Genomic DNA, 26,532 nt, shown 5'->3' on the forward strand with positions numbered 1-26,532 from the left:
GGATTTGGTTATACGCGGTAATTTCAGGAACCTAACCCCCGCGTTATTCGAGGGACTACTGTATATATATATATATATATATATATGTATATGTATATATATATATTATATATATATATATATAAGTATATACAGACGCTCCTCTACTTACGTTCATTCGTTTTACGTTTTTTTCGATTTTACGTTTGAGCTGACTGTAAAAAAAAAAATGTAAAAAAAAAAAAAAATGGAGTGATTTTTTTTAGTTTAGCGCGCTTTCCGTAGTTCAAACGATACTTGCGCATGACGCTGCGTCCATTGTTTACATTGCACAAACGACAAAGTGAACATGCCTTGCCTCCTCCTCCCCCTCCTCCTCCTCCACCTCCCCCTCCTCCTCCACCATCTCAATTTATGTTGCTTGAATTTAATTTATTTGAAATTAACGTTATTATTTTACAATGTTATATGTATAATTAATGATTTAGGGGTGTTTTATAATATACGGTAATAGAATTTATGGATGTATAGTACAGTAACAACTTACGTTCATTTTCATCTTACGTTCGGCCGTTCAGAAAGTAACTAAAACGTAAGTTGAGGAGCGTCTGTATATATATATATATATATATATATATATATATATATAATATATACAGTATATACATATATATATGTATATATATACATATATATATAACTCCCAGTGGGATTTGTGTATGAAATACCTTGTAGTAAATGCAATCAATATTATGTTGGTCAAACAGGAAAAGAATTAGAATTAAAACTAATACAACATAAAAATTGGACAAAGATAGGCCAAGAATCATCAAGTGTCCCTCATACACATGTTAGGGAATTTGACCATCCTATTGACTGGAAAAATTATTAAAAAATTGTACCTTGTAAAAATTTGATAAAGAAAAATATTATAGAATCAGGAATCATGAAACATAATTATGACAAGCTTTTCAATAACAGTTGATGTTTGTATAAAATTTACCCATATATTGTTAACATTGTTAATGATAATTATTTTAGAAATTGACATATTATGACCACATTCCCGTTTGGAACCTTGCAGCCTATCCTGACCAAGTGAACAAACATCCAAACTTGAGCAATCATCATACCAAAGTGTCCTCTTTGATTCATATATATACTGTACCTTAGTTTGTACCTCCTCATTCTGGTATACTCCTAGATAATGTGAAAATATCACAAAAGGTCTTGGACTCTGTATTTTTCCTTTCCATGTGGTATTCTGCATATTTGTGAATTGTGTGTTTTGTGAAACTTGTGCATATATATATATATATAATATATATATAGTTATATATACATATATATGTGTGTATATATAGAAATATATATATATATATATATATATATATATATATATATATATATATATATATATATATATATATATATATATATATATATATATATATATATACTATATGGAGAAAGTTTCCACTGTATCTGTAAGGGTTGGGAAGAATAGGTGAGTTTGCTGACCTGAAGGGCCAGGGGAGAAGATGGAAAGGTAATTGTTTTCTTAATATATTACATGTGTCTGATGCTGTGATGGGATTTTTTTCTTTTGGATATACCAGTATAGGTTATGAAAGCAGATACTGATTGATTCTTTGGACACAGGTGACGGTGTGGGGTGACTACGGACGTATGGAGGGACGGAAAGTGTTTATGGGCGTGGCACAGATTATGCTTGATGACCTGGACCTGAGCAACATCGTGATTGGCTGGTACAAACTCTTCGGCACTTCCTCACTTGTGTCTTTGCCGGCGCTCACCAGGAGAGGGTCCATGGCTAGCCTAGACTCCTTTGGCTAGTGATACCTATTGCCTCCGACCAAGTACTTCACCGCCTCTTCTATCTCCTCAACCTCCCCTTCATTGTCATCTTCATGTTTGAGTTGACAAAGACTGACTAGAGTGGCTGGTGTTAAAAAAAAAGAAAAAAAAAAGAAATAAAAAAAAAGAAAGAAAAATATAAAAGCAAAAAAAAAAAAAAAGATAACAACGAAGAAGGGTGATGGCAGTCAAGATTCCATGCGCATTGTCGTCGTTACTGGCATCACTTTGGTTGCCATCATTGTTGTCATCTACACTCGATTCGTTGCAGAGGGGCATAACAAAGTGTCTTCATGGCCAAGAGGAATGAAGGAACAGTTATGGAAACTAGAAATGCATACCCGTCTTAAATGCTAGATCTAATGTCTCCGAAACAGTTAAAGCCTTGTGCCACATATTACCCAGATACAACAACAGCCTTGTGGCATGCATAACCCAGAAACTAATGTAACAAATGTGTATTGCGTAATACAAAACAACAGAAGCATAAACTAGTTACGCACCTGTGGTCGCCTCCCTGCAATTCCTGATTCAGTTAATCATTCAGAAACCTTTCGCTCATCTCATTCAGTCCTAGATGTTCAGATTCCCATCTCCCCATATACGAACACATATGCTTTATACACTTGACATAACCAATCTACTCTACTTTATGCAACTTATTATTCGCAGACAATCCTGGTCAACACATCTCATGCTACTGTCTCCTTAACCTTATATGTTCAAATTAGTGATAACACTAATACATCAAAATTCTGACCACATTTATTGAATATTGTCTATTCTAATGATAGCATTCCTAAAGGGGCCTGAACTTTGTTGAGCATCTAATGTGTAACCAAAATTGAAGAAAACAAGAATTTGTAATCAACAGAAAATGGGTTGTTTTTACCTTAGTGAAGTGACTGACCATGAAGGCATCAGTCAGAAAGAAGCCAAAAGGAAGAACAGGAGTAGAAAATAAAATAAAAGATAAAATAAATGGAAAAAAAAAAAAAAAAATCCTTCCTGTGAGTGGCTTTTGAGGAAGAAAATGTAAAATCTACTAGCCAACTCTTGGGTATACAAGATATTACTACTACCATCCCTACTACTACTGTTGTTAGTTTTATTACTTTTACTACTGCAACTTTTAGTGCTGCTACCACTTTAAATACTACTACAACATTACTGATGCTACCATTGTTTCAGTTGCTGTTCAACTATGTTCAACTTGTGTTGAAAAAACATATTCACTACATTATTCTTGAAGCTAAATCAACAAACTCATGCCTTGAGAAAAAATATTTGAGTCTGTGTATGTAGGTAAATGTTCACAAAGTTCCTATATTTATTCATCATCTATATTCTACTAATGCATCAATGTTAGTACAAAATTAAGCCAGTGCGTCATCGTTTCATATTCTATCACAGATGCAGATAGTATGATTAATATGATCTTAAGTGATAATGATGATGGTAATGGTACTGATAATGATATTGATATAATGGTACTTGTAATGATGATGATGATGATGGCAATGATAATGATAGAGTTAAAAAAGAAAATAATAATAAAAGAATGATAATAATAAGATGAAAATTAGAAAATAATAAATATAAGAGAATCAGAGTAAAAATCCTGTCCATATATGAAATATATTTTCTAAAGGGAAAAAAGTAGGTATACACAGTCAGGTTCCAAAAGGTTACCTTTGTTATGATGATCATTACATCACCAGCAGAGTCGTATTAACATTAGTATACATAAAAGTGTCAAGATAGTTGGAATGACAATTTGAACATCTCAAATAGATTTAAATGGAAGGCATTCATTTTTATATGTGCAAAAGAACATACAAATTATTTTTGCACTAGTATGGAAAACATACATACATACATATACCAAGGCTTTTCCCCCCTTACAAGGGGGGTAGCCAAAAAGAAAAAGGCACAAAATCAATCCCACCCATTCCACCCCTGAATACACTCCACACCCCTCCACCCTCCCTCTTAGCACCTCCTGAATGACGGGTCATCCCTGCACCTTGTCCACTGCCCTGGGTCAGAAGCAGTGTCGCAAGACACAGCACATCCACAGCAAGGCCGCTTCATTAAAACGGCGACCCCCCCCCCTCTCCGTCCCCCCATTGCATAAAATAAGAGGACGGGGAAAAATCCCTTCGGGCTGCGTCAAACATAGAGAAAACTAAATAATAAACTAACCCATTAAGTAGTAGTTCATGGAAATGAAAGCATGCAAATATTGACAACATACATGTTGATCAATTGGTCAAAACAGAATCACAAGGAAATTTTTCATTCTGAAATAGATGAATCGTGGGTATTAAGTTTATGTTTATTAAAGAATAAAAGTTTCTTCATAAATGCACACACACACACAAACACGCAAAAACAATACATGAATTTAAAAACAGTTTAGATAAAATGAGATATGAAGACAGGACACCACGAGCATAGCTCCCCTTCCCGTAAAATACAATGAGGTAAATACATACATGATGAAAAAATTCATCGAAACCCTTATCCGTCCAAGACTGTAATATATATGCGGTATAGTTTCCCACACAGAATGAAGGATATAAGCAAGATTGAGAGAATACAAAAGGAGCAACCAAACTGGTCCACAGCCTGGCAGATAAACCATATGAGGATAGACTAAAAGCATTTGGTCTTTTAACTTTGAAAGATTGAAGAAAAAGAGGTTGTATGATTACAATATTCAGGTCACTAAAAGGGATACATTGTATCGACAGAAGAGATCTCATGAATAAGGATGTGAGGGCTTTAAGAAGTCATGGGAACAAATTAAGAAAGACATCATATCTAAAGGATGTGAAGCAATACAGTTTTCCATATAGATGTATAAACTTGGAATAGCTTAGGTGATATACTCTGAAATCAAACAAACAATACATGAATTCAAATCTAAATATGATAATTAGAAATCAAGGGTATGCAGTAGATTATGTTGGAAGTGTAAGCCTTGCTCCTTTCCTGTATACTACAATTATGTACAAGTAGACACACATATACATATATGTAGACACATATATACATTTGAACCATTAACAAGTGCTCCAGTAGGCTGCATCAAAAAGACGAAATTTCTCAATAGTGTAAGGAGAGCAGGAGGCCTGGTTTGTATTGAGTGGGAAGGGAGAATGCTTGTGGTTTTCCGGGATGGTCTAGTGCAGTGTTAGTAGTGTCTACCAAGCAAAAATGAAAGGAAATAAGGGCAAAACAAGGAAAAACAGTGGTGAGATCGAGTTGAACACTGACATGAGCACAGAGTCCTCTAGCAGAACAAGGCCGAAGTTTAATATAAATAGAGGCCTTGAAACCCCAAGATGTTTCCAGAATTTTTCTGAATTTGGTGAGTACAAGAGAAAAAAAATTGAGTTGAATCATAGACATAAAAAAAGAGATGAGCTTCAGCTAGAGTTCATGGGATAAAGAAATCATGAATTTAAAGAGATTATGAATCTAAGGAAGGAATACCTTGAAGTAAACATAGGTGTGTGATATAAAGAAAAAGAATACTGAAATAAATATTGAGGTGAGTGAATTAAAAAAAAAAAACTAATTGAGATAAAATGTGGAAATGAAATGATGAAACACAAAGACACCAGTAATAGTGCAACTTAAGAAAAAAAAAAGAGTTAAATAATAAAGTACAGGCAATGTCTGAAAAAAAAAAATTTAGAAGAGAATTTGCAAAAGATTAAAAAAGAATAGAAAGAAAACCAAGAAACTGAAAAGATAGCTTTTAAAGAAATAGTACAACAAATGCAGGAGAATGCAAAAGACACAATTATTCAAGTATATCTAGTATATCTGGTTAGGTATTTGAGAGAAAAAGAGAAGGAAATTGCAAAATTCTAAAAGAAGTAAAAGATAGAGATCAAGAAATAGAAAAGAAAATAGATGAAGTGTATAGATTGGGGCAATACACTTAAGAAAGAAATTGACGTCTAAAGATAAAATTAAGGTCACAAATTGTATCAGAAGACATATTAGTAAAATCACAAAAGTCAGCAAAGAGTGAGCAGTATCAAAATATATGGATAAAAAAGATGTGAAGCTAAAGAAAAAAACACAAAAAGAAAGGAGATAAAAAAAAAAGAGTTCTATTGGGGAGTGTTAGACATGAGGCTGAGAAAATGGTATATTCAAGTAAGGGAAATGAAAGGAACAGAAAATGAAATGGAGAAGTAAAAAAAATAAAAGTGGCTCATACTAACATAGACAGATTGATCTCAGAATTAAATTAACTCAATGATTACCTGTCAGAAGAAAAAACAGACATAATGGGAATTGTTGAGATGAAATTAAGGGGTCCACTACCACCAAATAATGTTTGACATGGATTATATAATCACTGGATTAAAAATAGAGACTAGAAACAGGGCAGAGGTGTCATGTTTTTTGACTAAGAAAAACTTAAATGTGACAAAGGTTACAGATGGTAAAAACAGTGTAGAAATGATCATGGTGAAAATTGAAGACAGCAACATGAAAAGTAGAAATGTTATGGTGATTTATGTGTCCCCAAAAACGGTCTCTTGGAAAGAACGAATATTCTAAAATGTTAGAAGATACAAGGCATTTATTAAATGAGATGAAGGATGGAGGTAACCTGGTAATTATAGGAGACTTTAACTGCAAGAAAATCCATTGGGAAGAGAGGACAGTGAAAGGTGGAGAGGATTTATGGGAAAATGTATTACTTGGCATGACTATAGAACATACAATGACACAATGGATAAAAGAAAACACCAGATATGGAATGACAAAGAACTATTGAGACTAGATTCAATGTTTACATCAGAACCTGAAAATGTGGATAAAATTGACTACAAGACACCACTTGGGAAGAATGATAACATATTAATAGAGTTTTAACCAAAGGAGGAAATATATATAGAGAGAAATGAGAAATACAGAAAAGGAAGACTGATGTTTAATAAAATGGACTTTGGGGAACTTAAGAATTTTTTTTCAAAATGCGAGTTGGGGAAAATTCTACAACAAAGAGACACAAATAGAAATTTATAATGAAGGAAACAGAAACTGGAAAAGGTGTATATCAAGTGCTGGTTTAACAAAAGGTGCAGTGAGGCAAAAGATAAAAGAGATAACACTTGGAAAAGATAATAAAAAAAAATGGAAAGTGGCAAATATATATCAAAGGAATGAATATGTAAAAGTTTGCAGAGAGGAAAAAACAAACTATGAAAAAGACATAACAGAAAAATGTAAAGACCAACCAAAGCTATTCTATAGATATGTGAATGGTAAACTCAAAAACAAACAGAAAATGGTGAAACTACATCATGGAAATATTTAGAAGATTTAGAAATAGTTGAAGTCATGAACAAGCAATTCAAGTCTGTTTTTACTAGAGAAAATGTACAGCACTGGGATGAAGGGTATGAAGTGGGATCCCCCCTCCCCCGTGAGGGAAATGATGATAACACAAAAAGAAATAATGGATCATTTAACAAATCTTGACATCAGGAAATCACACAGTCCAGACAGAATTGCAAATTGGATACTAAAAGAATGTAAAGAAGAACTAATGGACAAAATATATAATATAATAAATTATTCACTCAAAGAAGGAAAAATACCAAAGGACTGGAAAAATGCCAATATTGTACCATTATATAAAGGAGGAAGCAAGGAAACCCCAACAAATTACAAACCAGTTTCCCTCAACAGCACTCTAGCCAAAAATTGTGAAAAATTTATTAAGGACAGATGGATAAAAAAAAAAAAAAAGGAAAAATATACTACACACAAGAGAATTTGTATTTAGACAAGGAAGATCATGTGCCACAAATTTGATTTATTTCTACTTAAAACTAATAGATATATACAGGAAAGGGACGGATGGGCTGATTGTGTTTTCCTAGACTTACAAAAAGCCATTTACAAAGTGCCACATAAAAATTATTAAGAAAGGTGGAAACCATAGGAGGGATATAAGGTAAACTACTAAACTGGATAGAGGATTTTCTGCATGGAAGGAAAATGAGGGTAGTGCTCAGAGAAAAGAGTTCAACTTAGGAAGAGGTGATTAGTGAAGTTCCACAGGAATCAATATTGGCTCCAATGTTTGCTATTTATGAGAATGACATGGATGTAGATGTGAAATGTTACATGAGCTTTTTTGCAGATCATGAAAAATTTCTGAGGTTTGTGAACACTGAAAAGGATTGTGAATCATTACAAAGCGATCTGAATAAGGTTTGGAAATGGAGTCAGAAGTAGGAAGTGGATTTCAACATAAAGAAATGTAGCATAATGGAATTTGGAGAAAAAAATATTAGGACAATATAAAATTGGTACAAAGGAAGTAAAGTGGGATCTGAAAAAGATCTGAGAGTAATCACAAATGACATGTCTCCTGATAAACAGATAAACAAAATTGTTGGAGGATCCTACAACTTGCTAAGATCAGTAAAGGTGGATTCTACCTACTTGGATGAAGAAATGTTGAAGAAAATATTAGTCACATTGATAAGGCCTAGACTGGAGTATGCTGCAACACTATGGTCACCCAGTACCAAAAAGAATATAAAGAAAATTTAAAGAATCCAGAGAGCATCTACAAAGATGGCCCCAACACTTTCAAGACTGCCTTATGAGGAGAGATTGTCATAAATGAAATTACCAACTCTGGGACAAAGAAGAGGAAGAGGAGACTTGTTAATGATCTATAGAATCATGAAAGGCTCAGTTAGCATTGTTCCTTTCCTGTATACCACAATTAGGTAAATATACACACATCAAATTTGAGGCTAGGTATGATGGAAATTGGAGAGAAGATGAGACCCAATGATTGTTGCTAAATATCTAAATACTACAATTAGGTGATGGTGATGAGAGAAGAAATGAGAAAAGAGGTGCAAGTAGTTTTGAAAATGATGAGAGCAGGTAAGGCATCTGGGTTAGATGGGTGTCATGCAGTGTCTGAAGAAGGGAGGTACAGTAATAGTGGATTGGCTAGTGAGGTTGTTTAATGTGTATCTGAGGGAGGGTATAGTGCTGGAGGAGTGGCTGTATATTTCCACTTTACAAGGGGACAAATATGAGTAAAGTAGTTTCAGAGGTATTTTGTTGAGTAGTTGGGAGGGTTTTAAGTTAAAGGATTAGGAGAGGAACAGGAGTAATGTGTAAGGAACAGTGTGGGTTTAGGAAATGTAGGGGTTGTATGGATCAGATTTTTATGGTAAGGCAGATATGTGAGAAAGCTTTAAGAAAAGGTAAGGATTTTTTTTTTATCCTTTATGGATTTGGAAAAGGCTTATGGCAGGGTAGACAGGAAGACACTGTGGGAAGTATTGCAGATACATGAGATTAGGGGAAAGCTGTTAAGGGCAGTCAAGATCTTTATGAGAATAGTAGTAGTCTGTGATAGAATTGGAAAAGGAGAGAAGTGGTTTGTGGTAAAGGTGGGACTGCATCAGGGATGTCATGTCACCATGGCTGTTCAATGTGTACATAGATGGGGTGGTGTGAGAGGTAAATGCAAGGGGGACTGGAGATTTAAAAAAAAAAAAAATGGAGAAAAGTGGGAGGTGAGCCAGTTGTTGTTTGCTGAAGACACTGTGCTTCTGGCAAGGTCAGAGGAAGGATTAAGGGAGTTAGTGATGGACTTCGGGAAAGTATGTAAAAAGAGAAATTTGAAAGTAAATATGGGTACACACACACACACACGTCGGATTGAGGGGGAGATTGGAACTCCGGGGGAAAACGCGATTTTCGTGGATTTCAATGACAAGGGAGTACCTGCGTTGTATTAGTACGGAAGGGGAAAGCTCGTGGTGTAGTGGGTAGGTGCAGAAAAAGGAGAAGGGGAGGGATTATTGAGGAAAATGGAAGAAAATGAGGAAGGGGACGAACGGGCCCCGGACGTCAGAAGGAATGTAAACAAGAGATGTGCAGACGACACAGGTGAAGTCGAACAAATCAGTAAAGGCATTAAAATTAGAAATATAGATAAGAGCAGCGCAATAGAAAGTGGAGATAATTATTTCTATGGATTTAATGAGGGAGGAGATGACAACCTCCCCTGATTAGCAAGTCTAGAGGAAAAACTAACAAAAATGAACAAATCATGGGAGGTTAGGTTTAGCCAACTTGCACTAATTACACAAGGAATTGATGAATTGGAAGAAGTAAAGGAGAACCAAAACCTAAATAAAGAAATAGAAGAATTAAAAAGACAGTTAAAAGAAGTAAAGGATGAGAATGAGGAATAATAAAGAAATTAAAAGAGTCCATAACAAAGGTAAGTGGTTTGAAAAAGGTTCAGGAGGATAGCAAAATTGAATTTAGAGATATAGTGAAACAACAGATGAAGGATCACACTAAGGACACAGTTATTAAAGTGATGAGAGAGAAGAACATAGAGACTTGTAGATAAAAAGAAGTGTATAATTATATTAGGAATGGAAGAGAAACATAATCCAAATAGGACTGCAGGAGTAAGAGAATGAGAAAGAAAGAGTGAACATAGTATTAAAAGTATTTCAAGAAGGTGAACAGAAAATAGGGAAAGAAATTGAATAAATATATAGGCTGGGGAAATATAGTATAGACAAGACCAGACCAATTAAATTCAGGTCACAAACGACAGCAGAGAATGTCTTATCAAAAACAAGAAAACTAGCAGAAAGTGATCAGTACAAACAGGTATAGATAAAAAGAGAAATGAATAAAGAGGAAGAGAAAGCAAAAAGAATAGAAGATAAGGGAAAAAAAACCCAGGACAGAACAGAGTCGGACAAAGAGAAACTCTATTGGATAGTAGTGGATATAAAAGTGAGGAAATGGTTCCTAGCAGAGAAAAATAGGAGGGAAATAGAAAACAGGATGGAGGTAACGGAAAATCAAAAGTGTCCTTCACAAATATAGATGGTTTAATAACAGGCTTGGGTGAACTGAATGATTACCTAAAGGAAAAAGAACCGGACATAATGGGAATTGTGGAGACAAAATTGAATGGTCCACTACCACCCAACATTATAGGACATGGTGTATATAATTCTTGGATTAGAAACAGAGAAGTAAAACAAGGTGATGGAGTTTTATTCCTGACTAAGAAGGATATAAATGTGAGGAATATTATATATGAAAAGAATAGAATGGAAATGATCATGATGAAAATAGAGGATAGGGACAAAAAGAGCAGGAAATTTGTAGTAAATTGTGTGCCTCCTAAAACGGCTTCGTGAGAAGAGAGAGAACACAAAAATATGTTATAAGACACAAAGATAACATTAAATAAGATAATGGAAGATGGAGGAAGAATATTTATAATGGGTAACTTTAATTGTAAAGAAATCTGATGGGAAGAGATGTCAGTGAAGGCTGAAGACGACCTATGGGGAAATGTACTACTTGATATGATTATAGAACATACAATGACACAATTGATACAAGAGAATACTATGTATAGAAATGAGGAAGACCCATCGAGACTAGACCTAATAATCACACCAGAACCTGAAATAGTGGACAAGATTGAATATAAGACACCACTGTTGATAAAATTATTATTATTATTATTATTATTTTTTTTTTTCAAAAGGCAGACTGGGAAAGGATACACAAAGAGGAAACAACAGTAGAAGAGAAATGGAAAATTTAATGCACAGAGGAAATAGAAATGGCAGAAATTATGAACAATTTTAAATCGGTGTTTATTAAAAAAAAAAAAATGAACGAAGCAATTAACACTAGTTACCCAAAGAGTTGATAAACTGGGAGAACTAAAGAAGGAGAATTAAAACCTAACTAAAGAAATAGAAGAATTAAAAAGACAGTTAAAAAAAAGTAAAATATGAGAATGAGGAATTAAAGAATAATAATAAAGAGAATAAAGAGTCCATAGCAAACGAAGCACAGGGTTGGAGAAAAGTCCAAGAGAATAACAAAATTGTTATTAGAGATATTGTGACACAACAGATGAAAGAACAAACAAAGGACGCAGTTATTAAAGTGATGAGAGGAAAGAAGAATATAGCAAAAGACTTAGCGGACAAAAAGAAATGTATAATTATATTACGGATGGAAGAGAAGCATAATCAAAATAGGACTACAAGAGAAGAAATAAAAGGTAAACAAGATATTAGAAGTAGTGAAGAGGATGGACAAGAAAAAGGGAAATAAATTGAAGAAATATATAGACTAGGGAAATACAATACAGATAAGACCAGACCAATTAAGATCAAATTCAGGTCACAAGCGACAGCAGAGAATATCTTAGCAAAAACAGGGAAACTAGCAGACAGTGATCAATATAATCAGGTATGGATAAAAAGAGAAATGAATAAAGAGGATGAGAAAACAAAGACTAGAAGCCAAGGAAAAAAACGAGAAAAGAACAGAGTCAGAAAAAGAGAAATTCTATTGGAGAGTAGTAGATATGAAAGTGAGGAAATGGTGCATAGCAGAGAAAAACGGAAAGGAAACGGAAAACACGATGGAAGTAGCAGAAAAATAAAAGTGTCTTACACAAATGTAGATGGCTTGATAACAGGCTTGAATGAACTGAATGATGACCTGAAGGAAAAAGAACCAAACATAATGGGAATTGTAGAGACAAAATTGAAAGAGTCCACTACCACCCAACAGTGAAGGTCATGGTGCATATAATTATTGGATTAGAAACAGAGAGGCAAAAAAGGGAGTGGAGTTATGTTCCTGACTAAGAAGGATATAAATGTGAGGAATGTCACATATGGAAAGAATAGAGTAGAGATGATTATGATGGAAGTTGAGGACCAGTATGGGAAGAGCAGGAAGTTTGTAGTAAATTATGTGCCTCCTAAAACGGCTTCGTGGGAAGAGAGAGAACACAAAAATATGTCAGAAGACACAAGGATAACACTAGATAAGATGGAGGAAGAATAGCTATAATGGGTGACTTTAATTGTAAGGAAATCTGCTTGGAAGAGATGACAGTGAAGGGTGGAGACGACCTATGGGGAAATGAACTACTTGATATGATTATAGAACATACAATGACGCAATGGATTCAAGAGAATATTAGGTATAGAAATGAGGAAGAATCATCGAGACTAGACCTAATAATCACATCAGAACCTGAAATAGTGGACAAGATTGAATATAAGACGCCAATAAGTAAAAGTGACCACATATTGGTTGAACTGGAACTAAATGAGGAAAAATACATGGAAAAAACGAACAATATAGAAAGGGAAGATTGATGTATGAAAAAACAAATTTTGATAAAATAAAAGAATTCTCTCAAAAAGCAGACTGGGAAAGGATACACAAGGAGGAAACAACAGTGGAAGAGAAATGGAATATTTTGACTAAAGTTTATAAAGAAGGAATGGAAAAGTATGTTCCAAGACAAAAACACATTATATATATATATATATATATATATATATATATATATATATATATATATATATATATATATATTCAGTATTTACGCTTCTCCCCTTTCAACATGGATCCCAGACTCCATATCTTCGCACACATATATATGTGTGTGTGTGTGCACATATACATATGTACTGTGGTATGAATGTATGGGTGTGCAATTGGCACCCCTGGCACGGGGTCAATGGTCACCGTGTAGAAGGGGGCGGACGGGTGTAGGCCGATGCGTATAGGCAGTGTGAATGTGAAGCGAACGAATGGAAGAAAGCTAGTGAGAAAAATGCAGTGAAAGAAAAATATAAAGAATAATTAGCTAAGGTAGGATTGTTAGGCGATACTAGTGAAATAGAAACTAGATAGAAGAGTCTTTATCATCGGGATCGACGAAGAAGCTGGAAATAACGTGGATAAGGTAAGTGATACGTCGCCCCACGACCATATGCTATCTAGGCATGGATGAGGTGACCAGCACAAAGAGGGAACTGTTCAAGATGAGTAACATAACCCTAAAGCCGTTTGATGGCGATGGAGACGTCGCCGCGTGGCTTAAGTAGGCAGAATTAGTAGCTAAATTAACCGGTGTCAATGACGTCGCCAGCTATATTGTCCTTAATCTGGAAGGGGACACATTAGCTTGGAAATGAAAGAGATAAAAAATATGCAGAAAAGCCGAAAAAGAGGCTCGAAGAAGCATTCGCTGAAAGTGCGTTCGAATTGTTCGGTTACAAAGAATGCGCTGGGCTGGCGAACAGGTAGACGTATTTGCCAATGAAATTAGGAGATTAGCGGAACTGCCAGACTTTAAGGCGAAGGCTTGGAACAAGTAGTTACAATGGTGTTTGTGAATGGCTTCCCAGATCACGTATCCGCGAGGCTACTGTCTGCAGGAAGTAGATAATGCCGTGTCTGCGAGCATAGACGTGTTGGTAGTCCGTGCTAGACTTCTCACAAGGAAACAGAAGGATAGACCATTAGCTGTAATAGCGACAGAGAAATCAAAAGACCTTGCACGAAATCTAGGATCGAGATGCCATTACGATGACTCACTCGGGAAGAGGGGAGACCTACAGGGTCAGGGTCCACCGGCCGAGAGAAAAGGGAAAACGCGGGAGTCCAGGGGTGACTACAGCGAATGGAGGGGAGGGAAACGGACAAGGGGCGGTTGCTGTGCGACCTGCCGCCCAATCAATGTAAGGGCGCTCCTCAACTGTATACCAATTGTAGATGTCTGGCTGAGAGGAAGACCTGCAAGAGCACTGGTAGATTCCGACTGTTTAACCACGATTGTAACGACCGACCCTATTAAAGGATTCAGACAGGGAAATATGGCCTTGATGACATTTGACGGAAGGGAGACAAAGTGCGAAGGCGACCAGGAAGTTGAAATGACGGTGGAGGATATTCCGATATGACTAAGAGTGTTATTAGAACGGTCATAGAGGGAACTGAAGTGGTGCTGGGAATGGATGTAATTATACAGCTGAGAGAAGTCACGTTTGTCGCCGGACAAGTAAGGGTTGGGGCGAATGGAGAGGTAGGAGCCATCAGATGCCGGGAATAGACGTAGGAATTACAGTGAGGGCTAAGGAGGGTAGTGTTATCACGAAACTCGACCTTGACGAGAAGGCGGCACTTTGTACAATTGAGGACGAAGACTTTCTGGCAAAATTTGATAGCCAGAAGTTGGAGGTAGAGTGGTACCTCAAAGGAGGCTCACCTATATTGAAGAATGAAGTCGGCGCTATGAACAGACTCTCGGAAAGGGAATGAGGGATGACTTTGACATCGAAGTACAGCGGGGGATTGATGAGGGAATTCTGAGTCCTTGGGAGGAGTTAGTGAAGGATGGAATCTTGCCTCTGATAGCAGTGGTGTAGCCTACCGAGAGAACAAAATACGACCGGTGTTTGGGTTCTGAAAGCTGAACGAGTTTGTAAAGTGTCACACTGGCGATGATATTGTAGACATATGTAAAGAGACTCTACGCTAATTCCGCCAAATGAGGGGTGCGTCTACGAGTGTAGATCTACGGGCGGCTTACCTGCAAATTCACGTGGTGAAGAGGCTATGGAAATACTAATAAAATATAAAGGTAAAACATATTGCTTGACCAGACTAGTATTCGGGCTGTGCTCAACTCCGAGGATAATGACGAAGCTTCTGAAGTCAGTGCTGAAGAAGGGTACGGATTCTTACCTCGATGACAAATTAGTGGATGATACTGTTGTACCGGCGTCGGGCGTAGTGGAACGCTTAGCTCGATTTGGATTGATCTCGAAGGAGCCGAAACCGATGGAAGGAGGAACGGTGTTGTGACTGCGACTAGAGAGGGACGGGAACGGAAACCTGATGTTCAGGAGAGGAATCGAGATCCCGGATGTAACGGACAATATGAACAGACGAGAGCTCCTCTCCCTGTGTGGCAAATTGGTTGGTCACTGCCCGATCGCCGGTTGGCTCCGTGTGGCGTGCAGTTATATTAAGAGGCGGTCAGGATTGAAGAGTTGGGGAGACAAGGTTGATCAGGGCACGCTCACGATGATACGTGACGTCGTACGACGGGTGAGACGCGATGGTCCAATGAAAGGACAGTGAAGTGCACCACAACAGAACGTAGGTGTAATATGGTGTGATGCTAGCAGCATAGCAACCGGTGTAGTTCTGGGCATAGGAGGTGTGGTAGTCGAAAATGAGGCATGGAAACGCAAAAAAGGATGACTACCATCACATTAATGCATCGGAGTTGGATGTGGTTGTAAAAGGAGTCATTTTGGCACTGAAATGGGGGCTACGCGAGATCGAAATCAGACTCAGCCACGGTGGCGGGATGGATGAACTCGATGCTGAGAAGAGAATACGCACGAAAGGGGCAGCAGAGGTCATTGTGAAACGGCACCTTGGGATTCTGAGGGAGTTAATAGACGAGTTCAGTGTGAAGGTGAGCGTAGTCCAAGTGCCGTCGGGAGTGAACAAAGCGGACGCGCTAACCAGAGTAAAGTTGGCTGAGAGTTCCGGAAGAACAGGAAGAGAAGGTTGAAGTGTGCACCGCAGGAAGAAGTCCGGCGGTTTGTGAGAGTGTGTCTCCGATGTCAATCAATAGATCCCGCCCCTAGACCGCACGCCACGGGGGAACTCAGCGTAGAATAGAACTGGAGGAGGTTGGTGGTCGACGTAACTTACTATCGACGATGTACTTATCATTGGTTGACTGCGGCCCGAGACGCTTCGCCGTCTGGCGGAATCTGAAGACGGAGACGGGAGAGGAAATTGCACGGCTGATGAATGAGATATTTCTGGAACGGGGTTCAGTGAATGAAGTCCTGATGGATAATAGCACCGCATTTTGATTCGGACCACTGAAAAAAATGCTGGACAAGTGGAGCACGAGACGTTCCTTTAGGGCTGCTTACGGGCCGAGCGGAAATGGAAGTAGGACGACACCATCGCTCTATCAAGTCCATCGTCGAAAGGCATTTTCTGGTATACTCGTAATATGTCCCCTAGGTCAGGCCAAGACGAAGACTCAGTTCCACAGGGTAGCGCTGATGCTACCAGCCAATGCTGAAAAAGGCGCTGCCTTAGTACAGGTGGGGAGGAGGTATGGGTTTAGCCAAAGGATGGTAAGTGCACTTCACAGGGCACGAAAGGTAACGTAACGGAGGTCAATTCGAGGAATATATAGTGACGCAAGCATTTTAAATCGGTGTTTACGAGGGAGAACATACAACCTAGAGATATCGAGTGGGAGGAGAAGTCCCCCTATGAAAGAGATAGAAGTATCAAGGAATGAAATAATGAATCACTTGAGTAATCTCGATGTCAGAAAATCGCATGGACCAGATGAAATGGCAAACTGGATTTTGAGACAATGGAGGAATGAACTAACAGACAAAATACATAGTCTAATGAACAGTTCGTTGAAAGAAGGAAAAGTTCCAGAAGATTGGAAAAGAGTAAATATAGTGCCAGTATATAAAAGGGGAAACAAGGAAGACCCTACTAACTATAGACCGGTTTCTCTTACAAGTACGATAGCTAAAATTTGTGAAAGAATGATCAAAATTAGATGGGTAATGCATTAAAAAAAGTACTAAATCCAAGGCAATTTGGATTTAGACAAGGTCGATCAAGCGTCACAAACTTAATGTGTTTCTATTTAAGGCTAATAGATATAATACAAGAAAGAGATGGATGAGCTGATTGTGCATTTCTAGACCTGAAAAAAGCTTTTGATAAGGTGCCACATAAGAAGTTGCTAAAGAAATTAGAAACTGCAGGAGGATTACAGGGAAACTGCTGAAGTGAATGGAAGACTTCTTGCATGAAAGAAAAATGAGAGTCGTGATAAGAGACAAACACTCTAATTGGGATGAAGTGATAAGTGGAGTTCCACAAGGAACAGTTATGGCCCCAATAATGTGTTATATATATATATATATATATATATATATATATATATATATATATATATATATATATATATATATACATACATATACCAAGGCTTTTTCCCCCTTCCAAGGGAGGTAGCCAAAAAGGGAAAGGCATAAAAACACTCCCACCCATTTCATCCCTAGATACACTCCACACCCCTCCCACCCTCCCTCTCATCTGAGCACCTCCTGGATGACGGGTCATCCCTGCACCCTGCCCACCGCCCTGGGTCAGAAGCAGTGTCGCAAGACACAGTACATCCACAGCAAGGCCGCTTCATTTAATCGGCGACCCCCCCTCTCCGTCCCCCTCTGCATATAAGGCGAGGACGGGGAGAAATCCCTTCGGGCTGCGTCAAAATTTACTCACACATACTACCCCGGCCCCCACCACCCCCCGCCTATTCCTCCTCATGCAGTCACAACATCATCCATATACAACCATTTTCCACCCACTCACCTCTGTCTTCCGTCCTCTCCCTTCCTTCCTCAACAGACATTCCCCTCTTCCCCAAAGCCCCCTTCACCCCATCCATCCACCTCATCCTAGGACGTCCCCTCATGTTCACTCCCTCCACATCTGCCTTCCATACCTCTTTTACTAGTCTTTCTTCACTCATTCTTTCCATGTGTCCAAACCATCCTAATATTCTTTCATCAACCCTATCTCCCAAATCCTTTTTCACCCCTGTTCTCCTCCTCACCTCCTCATTTCTCACTCTATCCAGCCTAGTAACCCCCACCATACTTCTCAGACACCTCATCTCAAACACATTCAAACTCCTTCTCTCTTCTTCTCTTATATTCCACGTTTCTGCCCCATACAGTGCTGTTGGCACAATCACTCCTTCATACAGTCTCCTCTTCGCATCCATTCCCAAATGTCTATTCCTCATTACACTCTTTAAACCACCAAGGCATTTACTCGCTTCTCTCAATCTACATTCTACCTCCACCTTCACTCCACCTTTTCCTGCTACACTTGCACCCAAGTATCTAAAACTATCCACTTCCTCCAGTCGCTCTCCCTTAATGTTCACTTCCAGTCTACTGCCACTTTCACCCCTTGTACATCTCATCACCTTACTTTTACCCACATTTATCTTTAGCTTTCTTCTATCACATACTCTCCCAAACTCTGCCACCAGCTTCCTCAATCCCTCCTCTGACCCTGCCACAAGCGCAGTGTCGTCCGCAAACAACAGCTGGCTCACCTCCCACTTTTCTCCATTTTCTTTAACCATCTCCAATCCCTGACCCACTACCCTAGCATTCACCTCTCGCACCACCCCATCCATGTATAAGTTGAACAGCCAGGGCGACATAACGCATCCTTGACGAAGTCCCACCTTTACTTCAAACCACTCACTCTCTCCATTTCTAATCCTGACACATGCTCTACTACTCTCATAAAAACTCTTGACAGCTCCCAAAAGCTTTCCTCCTATCCCATAAATCTGCATAACCTCCCACAGTGCCTTTCTGTCTACCCTATCATAAGCCTTTTCCAGATCCATATATATATATATATCCATATATATCCATATATATCCATAAGCCTTTTCCAGATCCATATATATATATATATATATATATATATCTTTCCTCTTGGAAATATATATATATATATATATATATATATATATATATATTATATATATATATATATATATATATATATATTAATGATATGGATAAAGGAATTGAAAGTTATATGAGCTTCTTTGCGGATGATGCAAAATTGTCGAAAAAAAAGTGAACACTGAAGAAGATTGTGAGTCACTACAGAGTGATCTCAATAAAGTATGGGAATGGAGTAGGAAGTGGGAGATGGAATTCAATATCAAGAATTGTAGTATAATGGAATTTGGAAGAAGTAAAAAAAGAATAGTGGGATCATATAAATTGGGAGAGGAAGAAATTAAAAAAGTAGAGAACGAGAAGGACCTGGGAGTCATTATTATGAATAATAAACATATAAACAAAATTTTTGGAAAAACTTATAATCTAATAAGAACAATCAAAGTGGCATTTACATACCTGGACGAAGAAATGGTGAAGAAAATACTAATCACTCTGATAAGACCAAGATTGGAATATGCAGCAACGATGTGGTCACTAAGTACAAAAAAAATGTATAACAAAACTTGAAAGAATACAAAGAGCAATTACAAAATTGGCACCAACACTCTCAGAACTATCATATAAAAAGAGACTAGCAAAACTTGAGCTACAGACATTAGAGCAAAGAAGAGAGAGAGGAGACTTGATAACTGTTTATAGAATCATGAGAGGCTTCGAAACTATTGATAGAGAGGATCTAATAAAATAGGGTAGTAGAAATACAAGAGAACACGGAAAGAAAATCAAGAAAGACAGTTATAGAAGAGACCTGAAAAAGAACAGCTTTCCCCACAGGGTAATAGACGTTTGGAACAAGTTAGATGAGAAAGTGGTGTGTGCAAAAACAATACACGAATTTAAAAACAGTCTGGATAAAACGAGATATGAGATGAAAATGAGTCTAGATCTTCTGATGTTACGTGAAGAGTGGTCGGGGACTTATTCAGTCCTTTTGAACCATCGCACGTGGCTCAGTCGCTAGCGTCTTGACCTTGTGATTATTTACGCACAGGTCAGGGTTCGAATCCTTGGCAGAGCTTCTAAAAATGTTCAATCTGTCTTTAACATACACACACACACACACACACACACACACACACACACACACACACACACACACACACACACACACACACACATATATATATATATATATATATATATACATATATATATATATGTATATATATATATATATACACAGTATATGTGTGTGTGTGTGTGTGTGTGTGTGTGTGTGTGTGTGTGTGTGTGTGTGTGTGTGTGTGTGTGTGTGTGTGTGTGTGTGTGTGTGTGTGCAATTAGAATTGAATACGACAGCATTTTGTCAATGATTCAACTTCTTAATAGTTTCAATTTTTCTGATCAGGATTTTTCCTGGTGGAAGATGAGCACGAACAAGATTTCCGTAGTACTTCATGTATTAAATTAAGTTTTTTGGGGGTAGAAACTTAAAGGGAAGTGGGAATAGTGTACTGGGGAAACAGAGTAGGGTGTAGCAATAATGCAGAGCAATATGTCAGTGCAGGACAAAATATCATTTTAGGGTGTAATTCGGTAGAGGACAAAATATTACATTAAGGTGTAATGTCAATGAAGGACAAAATATCACGATGGGATGTAATGATATTGGAGGACAAAATATCACGGTAGATATAATCTCAGTGGAGGACGGAATATCATTTTAGGAAGTGATGCCGGACCGAATGTCAATGAACGACGGGCAGTCGGTGTGGGACGCGGTGACGGAGGGGGGCAAGGTGTACATGAGAGATCGGATGACCGTGAGGGACCAGATGTCCGTGATGGGGCATATATCCATGAGGCACTGAATGTTAGTGAAAGACCAAGTGTCAATATAGAGCAATGTGTCAATAAAGAACAAAATTATAATGTAAGGCACTATGTTGAAACTCAAAATGAGTCAAAAAGAAATACTCACGAGTTTCTTAAAATCGTGTACTTTAATGCTCGTACTATTAGGAACAAATTCCAAGAAAACCAAGAGTATGTCAAAAGCGAAAATCTCGATATGATAGGAATAACCGAGACATGGTTAAGTGGTGGAGAGCTTGAAGCTGAATTTAATATTGCGGGATTTAAACACTTTCACCAGGATAGAAACCACAAGAAAGGTTGGGGTATTCTGTTGTATGTTAAAAGCAATGTCCATGCCTGTGTTTTAGAGAAAGTGAAACAGGATGCATATGATAGTTTGTGGGTAGAATTAATCCAAACATATGGACAAAAATGAATCTACATACATACATACATACATATATACATACAAACATACATACATATACCAAAGGTTTCTCCCCCTTATAAGGGAGGTAGCCAGAAAACAAAGGAATAAAAACCACTCCCACCCATTCCATCCCTATCACACTCCACTCCCCTCCACCTTTTTCCCTCCCTCTTATCTTGGCACCTTCTAGGCCACAGACATTATCATTAGCAGACGACAAACTGTTGTTTCAAGAACTGTCTAGTTTCTGCAAATGGGACTTACTCATAATGGGCGATTTAAATTTTACTGATATTGATTGGATGACCCTTGAACATGGCCATATAGGTATTCGCCTGATAGATTTTCCTGGTGAAAATTACTTAGTTCAACATGTAAAAGAGCCCACAAGACACTAGCCGCAATAGCATGATTACTGTTTCAGGTGAATTAACGCCGTTGTGTTTCGGCATACACTGTTTTTACATGCTTGCATACAGGTACATATCAGCAGCGCTCGGCTACCTAAACTATCGTACATACTACACCTCTCTCCGAGATAAACCATGATAATTGTCATGGGTTAACTAATACTATAATACAGTATATATAGAACAGCATGAACATAACATTATTTTTTTCACAATAATGAACTTAACCACAGAATAGTGGTCACATCATTGCTGAATAAAGTCTTTTAACCATGCGGTTGGCCGTGATCACCTGTGTGGGCGACTTGGACGTTGGCCCTGGGGGGCGGGTGAGGGTGTGCTGTGTGACGTTGGTGGTGATGGAGATAGCCCCTCGGGTGTCGTGATTATGGTTCCCATGTGGCGACGATTCCTTCTGGATAGACCACTGCCGTCCAGCCTGACGGTATACTGCCGGTGTGGGAGTGCCTCGACAACAGTGCCGGTCCTGGCCCAGACATTTGAAGCCTGGTTCTGCACTCGCACACGGGCACCGGGGAGGAAGGGTGGCAGGGTTCTTGCTGGGCCGCTGTTGACCAGGATTTCGCCGTTGTCGACCATCTGTTTCTCCCGTTGGCGAAGCGCCCTGCCCCAGTGTTGGGTGATTTGGAGGTGTCGGCTGACGGTGGGCACCCCGTCCTGTTATTGTCTCCCTATACCTAGCTGCGCGGGCGACTTGTCGATTTCTCGAATTGGTGTGTTTAGGTACTGGAGTAAGGCCAGTGAGGCTGTATCTGTGTCGAGGCTGCCTCCGCCGTCAGTGTTGGCCATGAGACCCTTCGCGACCTTGACCGAGGCCTCTACCCTGCCATTGGATTGGGGATAATGGGCGGATGAAAGTCTTACTGAGACGCCCCATCTCTTGAAGAACTCTGCCATTTCTTCATTGGCCAGATTCGTTCTGCCGTCCGTCGATATTTACTGTGGGGCTCCCCAGCGGTAAAGTACCTCCGCAGTTGCGTCTTGATTCGGTGGGGTGAGGTGCTATTGGAAGAGTGAGACAGTTCCAGCCAGCCTGTCAGCCTGTCCACGTACACCATGTACATGTGGCCCTGGTGCTAGAACATGTCTGCCACTGTACATTGGAACGGGTATTCAGTGGGAGGGGGTTACGATGCATGTTTCAACCGGCAAGGAAGGGGCGTGGGCCTCCCACTCCTCACAAGACCGCCTGTGATGCTGGAGGTCGCACTCTATCCCTGGCCAGTATACCGCCTGCCTGGCCCTGCGGAGCATGGAGTCGACGCCCTGGTGGCCCGCGTGCAGGTTAGCTGCTTCGGGGGTGACGAGGTGGCTGCATCCCTGGTCGAACGTGTATGTCACGACGTCTGTCGCAACGTCCAGCCTATCTCTAACTCCACAGAGGGGGCGAAGGAAAGCCACTTCTTGTGATTTATTAGGGTGCCAGTCGCCAGCGGTGACTTTCGCTAGTAGCATCTGGTAGACTGGGTCTGCAGCAGCGGCCTCTCTGACGCACTCTTCGTCCACCACGAATCCTTCTTGCGTGATTGCAGCGGAGACTATGCCAGTTACTGTTGCAGCTAGGTCCTGCTGGGCTCAGCCCTGAGGGCGGGGAAACGTGATAAGCAATCCGCAGCGGAATTATGTTTTCCAGGTAGGTACTTCACTCCTCACTTGGAACTTGAAGTGTAGGGTCCTCTCCTTGAGCCTAAGGAGCCTGGGGTTTGCTATGTCCCCCAGTAGCTTAGTCAGAGGGCGGTGATCTGTGACGACGATGAGGTTAGGCCATCCGAGGAGAAACAGCCTCGTTTTCTGCAAGCACCACGCAACGGCGAGGACCTCCCCCTCCGCCACAGCGTAGCCCTACTCAGCGGGACTTATCGTAGTATGCCAGGCCGTCCCTGGCGAGTTGGCGGATGATGTCCTGGGCCTGGTGGTACTTGGTGCGGAGTTGCTCGTCACAGTAGACGTACTTGCCAAATGGCTTCTTCGGGAGTTCCCGAAATGCGTTCATGATGGGAACAGTGGCGAGGAATGGTGCCAGCTGATTTACGAATATATACCAAGCTCTAATGTCGGTGATGGTGGGCTTGGGCGGCATAGGAAAGTTTCTGATGGCTGCCAGTCGATCTTCCGTGGGTTTGTACTCCTCCCAGCCAAGCCTGAACCCAATGAAGTCCACCCTTCTCCTGGCGAATTGGAATTTCTCCGGTTTTAGTGTGATGCCCTTAGCCGCCCAGGTTTCCAGGAAGTCGTAGACATGCCAAAATGCGTCCTCGATGCCGCTGTCGTACAACAGGGTATCATCCATGCATTTGTGCTTCCTAACTATCCCCTGTATGGCGTCGTCGAACCGCTTCGCGTATGCATCACCAGCAGAGCAGTGGCCCATAGGGGTACGGCGATACCTGTACCTACCCCCATAGCGTGATGAACGTGGTGAGGTTGCGGCTGTCCGGGTTGAGCTACACGTGGTGGTATCCCCAGTGTGCATCCGCTGCCGACTTGTAGGAGTGCTTAGGAATGTCGGATACCATGTCGAAGGGTGCGGGGGTGTGGTGAGTCTCCCGTAGGCATGCTGTGTTGAGCTGCTGAAAGTCGACGGTGCGGCGGGGTTGACCAGACTTCTTGGCCGCCTCCACCACCATCCGGGCGCACCATTCGGTGGGCAGTCCAGCCGGAACAGGCTCAATGACCCCGCATCTTACATCTTCGTCGAATTATGCTTTGACCTCTGCTTCCCAGTGTTTCGGCACCGATGCCGGCGTGTAACACGCGTAGGGGATGGGTCTGGGGGCCAGGTGGATTCGTTGTGGTGGCCCGTCTATCACCGGCAGCGGTACTCTTGAGGTATTGAATGTGGATGTTGAAAAGTGCCGTAGTAGCCACTCCTCGAGCCTGGCTGCGTTCTCCTCGAGCTGGGAGAGAGGTACTTTGGATGGTCTGGGCGGTGGCTGGGTGAGTGGACCCGTCTCTGGTGTGGGCTGGGAATTTGCTGCTTTGGGGGAAACGTGTGGGAAGCTCCCGGGTGCCAGGTGTAGCCCTTTGCAGGCCTCAAGAGATAGGAAGAGATAATTGGCTGATTGCACAAAGTAGATGTCTTGTTCTGTGGTATGAGCCCCTAGGGCGATGCTGCACTTTGCGGTGCCCATGCACCTTAATGGGAGGTCAGCCACGTCTCGCAGGTTAGCATATACTTGTAGATTTGCAGGTAGCAACCCCACCCCTAATAGGAGTGCTGGTCCTACTACACAGACCTGGGCCCCCTGTATCCGCCACCGCGTCCACAGTGATCGCCTGAGGTGTGGCCCCGTAGGTGACGATAGCTGACACTGTGGGTTGGTGGGAGGGTAGGGCGGCGGCACACCTGATAGCCCCCGACACTTCGACGATATCACTCTTGGGCTGGGCTCGGGGGGTGCTCTTGCAGCTTTTTTTAAAGTGGCCACGCTTCTGGCACCTGTCACAATGTGCCATTCTTGCGGGGCAGAGTGCACGTCCTGGTGCATGACGTGTGCCGCAATATCCACAGGTGCGGGCCTGTGGAGGTTGCTGGGGAGGGAGTCTGCCCGCGGCTGCTGCCGTTCCATCTTGCAGGTCTGAACACTCACCGCTCACGTCGCTGCCAGTGCACGAGCTGGTTCCCGCCAGCACAACTTAGCTGCATCTTTCTGCGCCGCTTCGAATGAACAGCACCTTCCACTTAATGTATCGATATTGTCGCATCGTTGATAAACGTGGCGTCGGAGTGCCTCATCCCTAAGCCCCACAATCAATTTGGGCAATAGCATCTACTCTGCTAGGGAGTGGTAGTGATCACAACTTAGATTCAAACTGCTTAAAAAAAAAAAAAAAAAAAAAATAGAATAGTTACATGTATACCTAAAATACCCGATTTCAGTAAAGCTCAGTTCATAGTACTACGTCAGGAGCTTCAGCTTACAGATTGGGAGACAAAATTAAGCGAAGGACCTGTAGATTAGATGTGGGAAATATTTCAAAATACGCTTACTAAGATAATTCATACTTACATTCTGTTTGAGAACAGACGCCCCCAGATTAGGCTCGCCCAAAATGGCTTGACAAAGAAACAAAAAAGTATTGCTAAAAGGAGACAGGCTTATAAGAAATAGAAGTGCTCGGGTGCACCTAATGACTATTAAAGCTATGTAATAATACAGAGATATCTAAAAAAGACAAAAAAAAAAAAAAACTAAAACGACAATACGAAATGCATATTGCTGATAACTCCAAAGATAATCCCAAGGAATTCTATAGTTACATTAGAGATAAAAAGGTTATTAGGAATCACATTGGTCCACTATCATCTGCTGACGGTCAACTTGAATATTCAAAGGAAGGAATGTGTGATATCTTAACTATTTTAGCTCAGTATTCGTAAACGAAACACCTCAAAGTGAAATCCAAACTGAAACCTGTGAAAAGTCTAGGATGAATTTATTCCGGTAAATAATTTTTTTTTTTTTTAGAAAGACTCAAAGTTAATAAAACACCAGATCCTGACGGTTGGCAT

At 40.2% G+C, this 26,532-nt stretch overlaps 1 protein-coding gene across 10 annotated transcripts in view; it reads left to right on the top strand.

The window, feature by feature from the left end:
• Positions 1 to 7,088, top strand: part of Rim (Rab3 interacting molecule) — a 651,951-nt gene extending 644,863 nt beyond the window's left edge. For all 10 annotated transcript variants that reach the window (XM_076188280.1, XM_076188281.1, XM_076188277.1 and 7 more), the window contains one exon: positions 1,642 to 7,088. In XM_076188280.1, the coding sequence (XP_076044395.1) occupies positions 1,642 to 1,836 (195 nt within the window). In that variant the 3' untranslated portion in view covers positions 1,837 to 7,088. The remainder of the gene's footprint in view (positions 1 to 1,641) is intronic.
• Positions 7,089 to 26,532: the final 19,444 nt, after the last annotated feature.

This window comes from Oratosquilla oratoria, chromosome 7 (assembly GCF_046742065.1).
Source record: "Oratosquilla oratoria isolate Oo_2021 chromosome 7, ASM4674206v1, whole genome shotgun sequence".
Taxonomy (NCBI): domain Eukaryota; kingdom Metazoa; phylum Arthropoda; class Malacostraca; order Stomatopoda; family Squillidae; genus Oratosquilla; species Oratosquilla oratoria.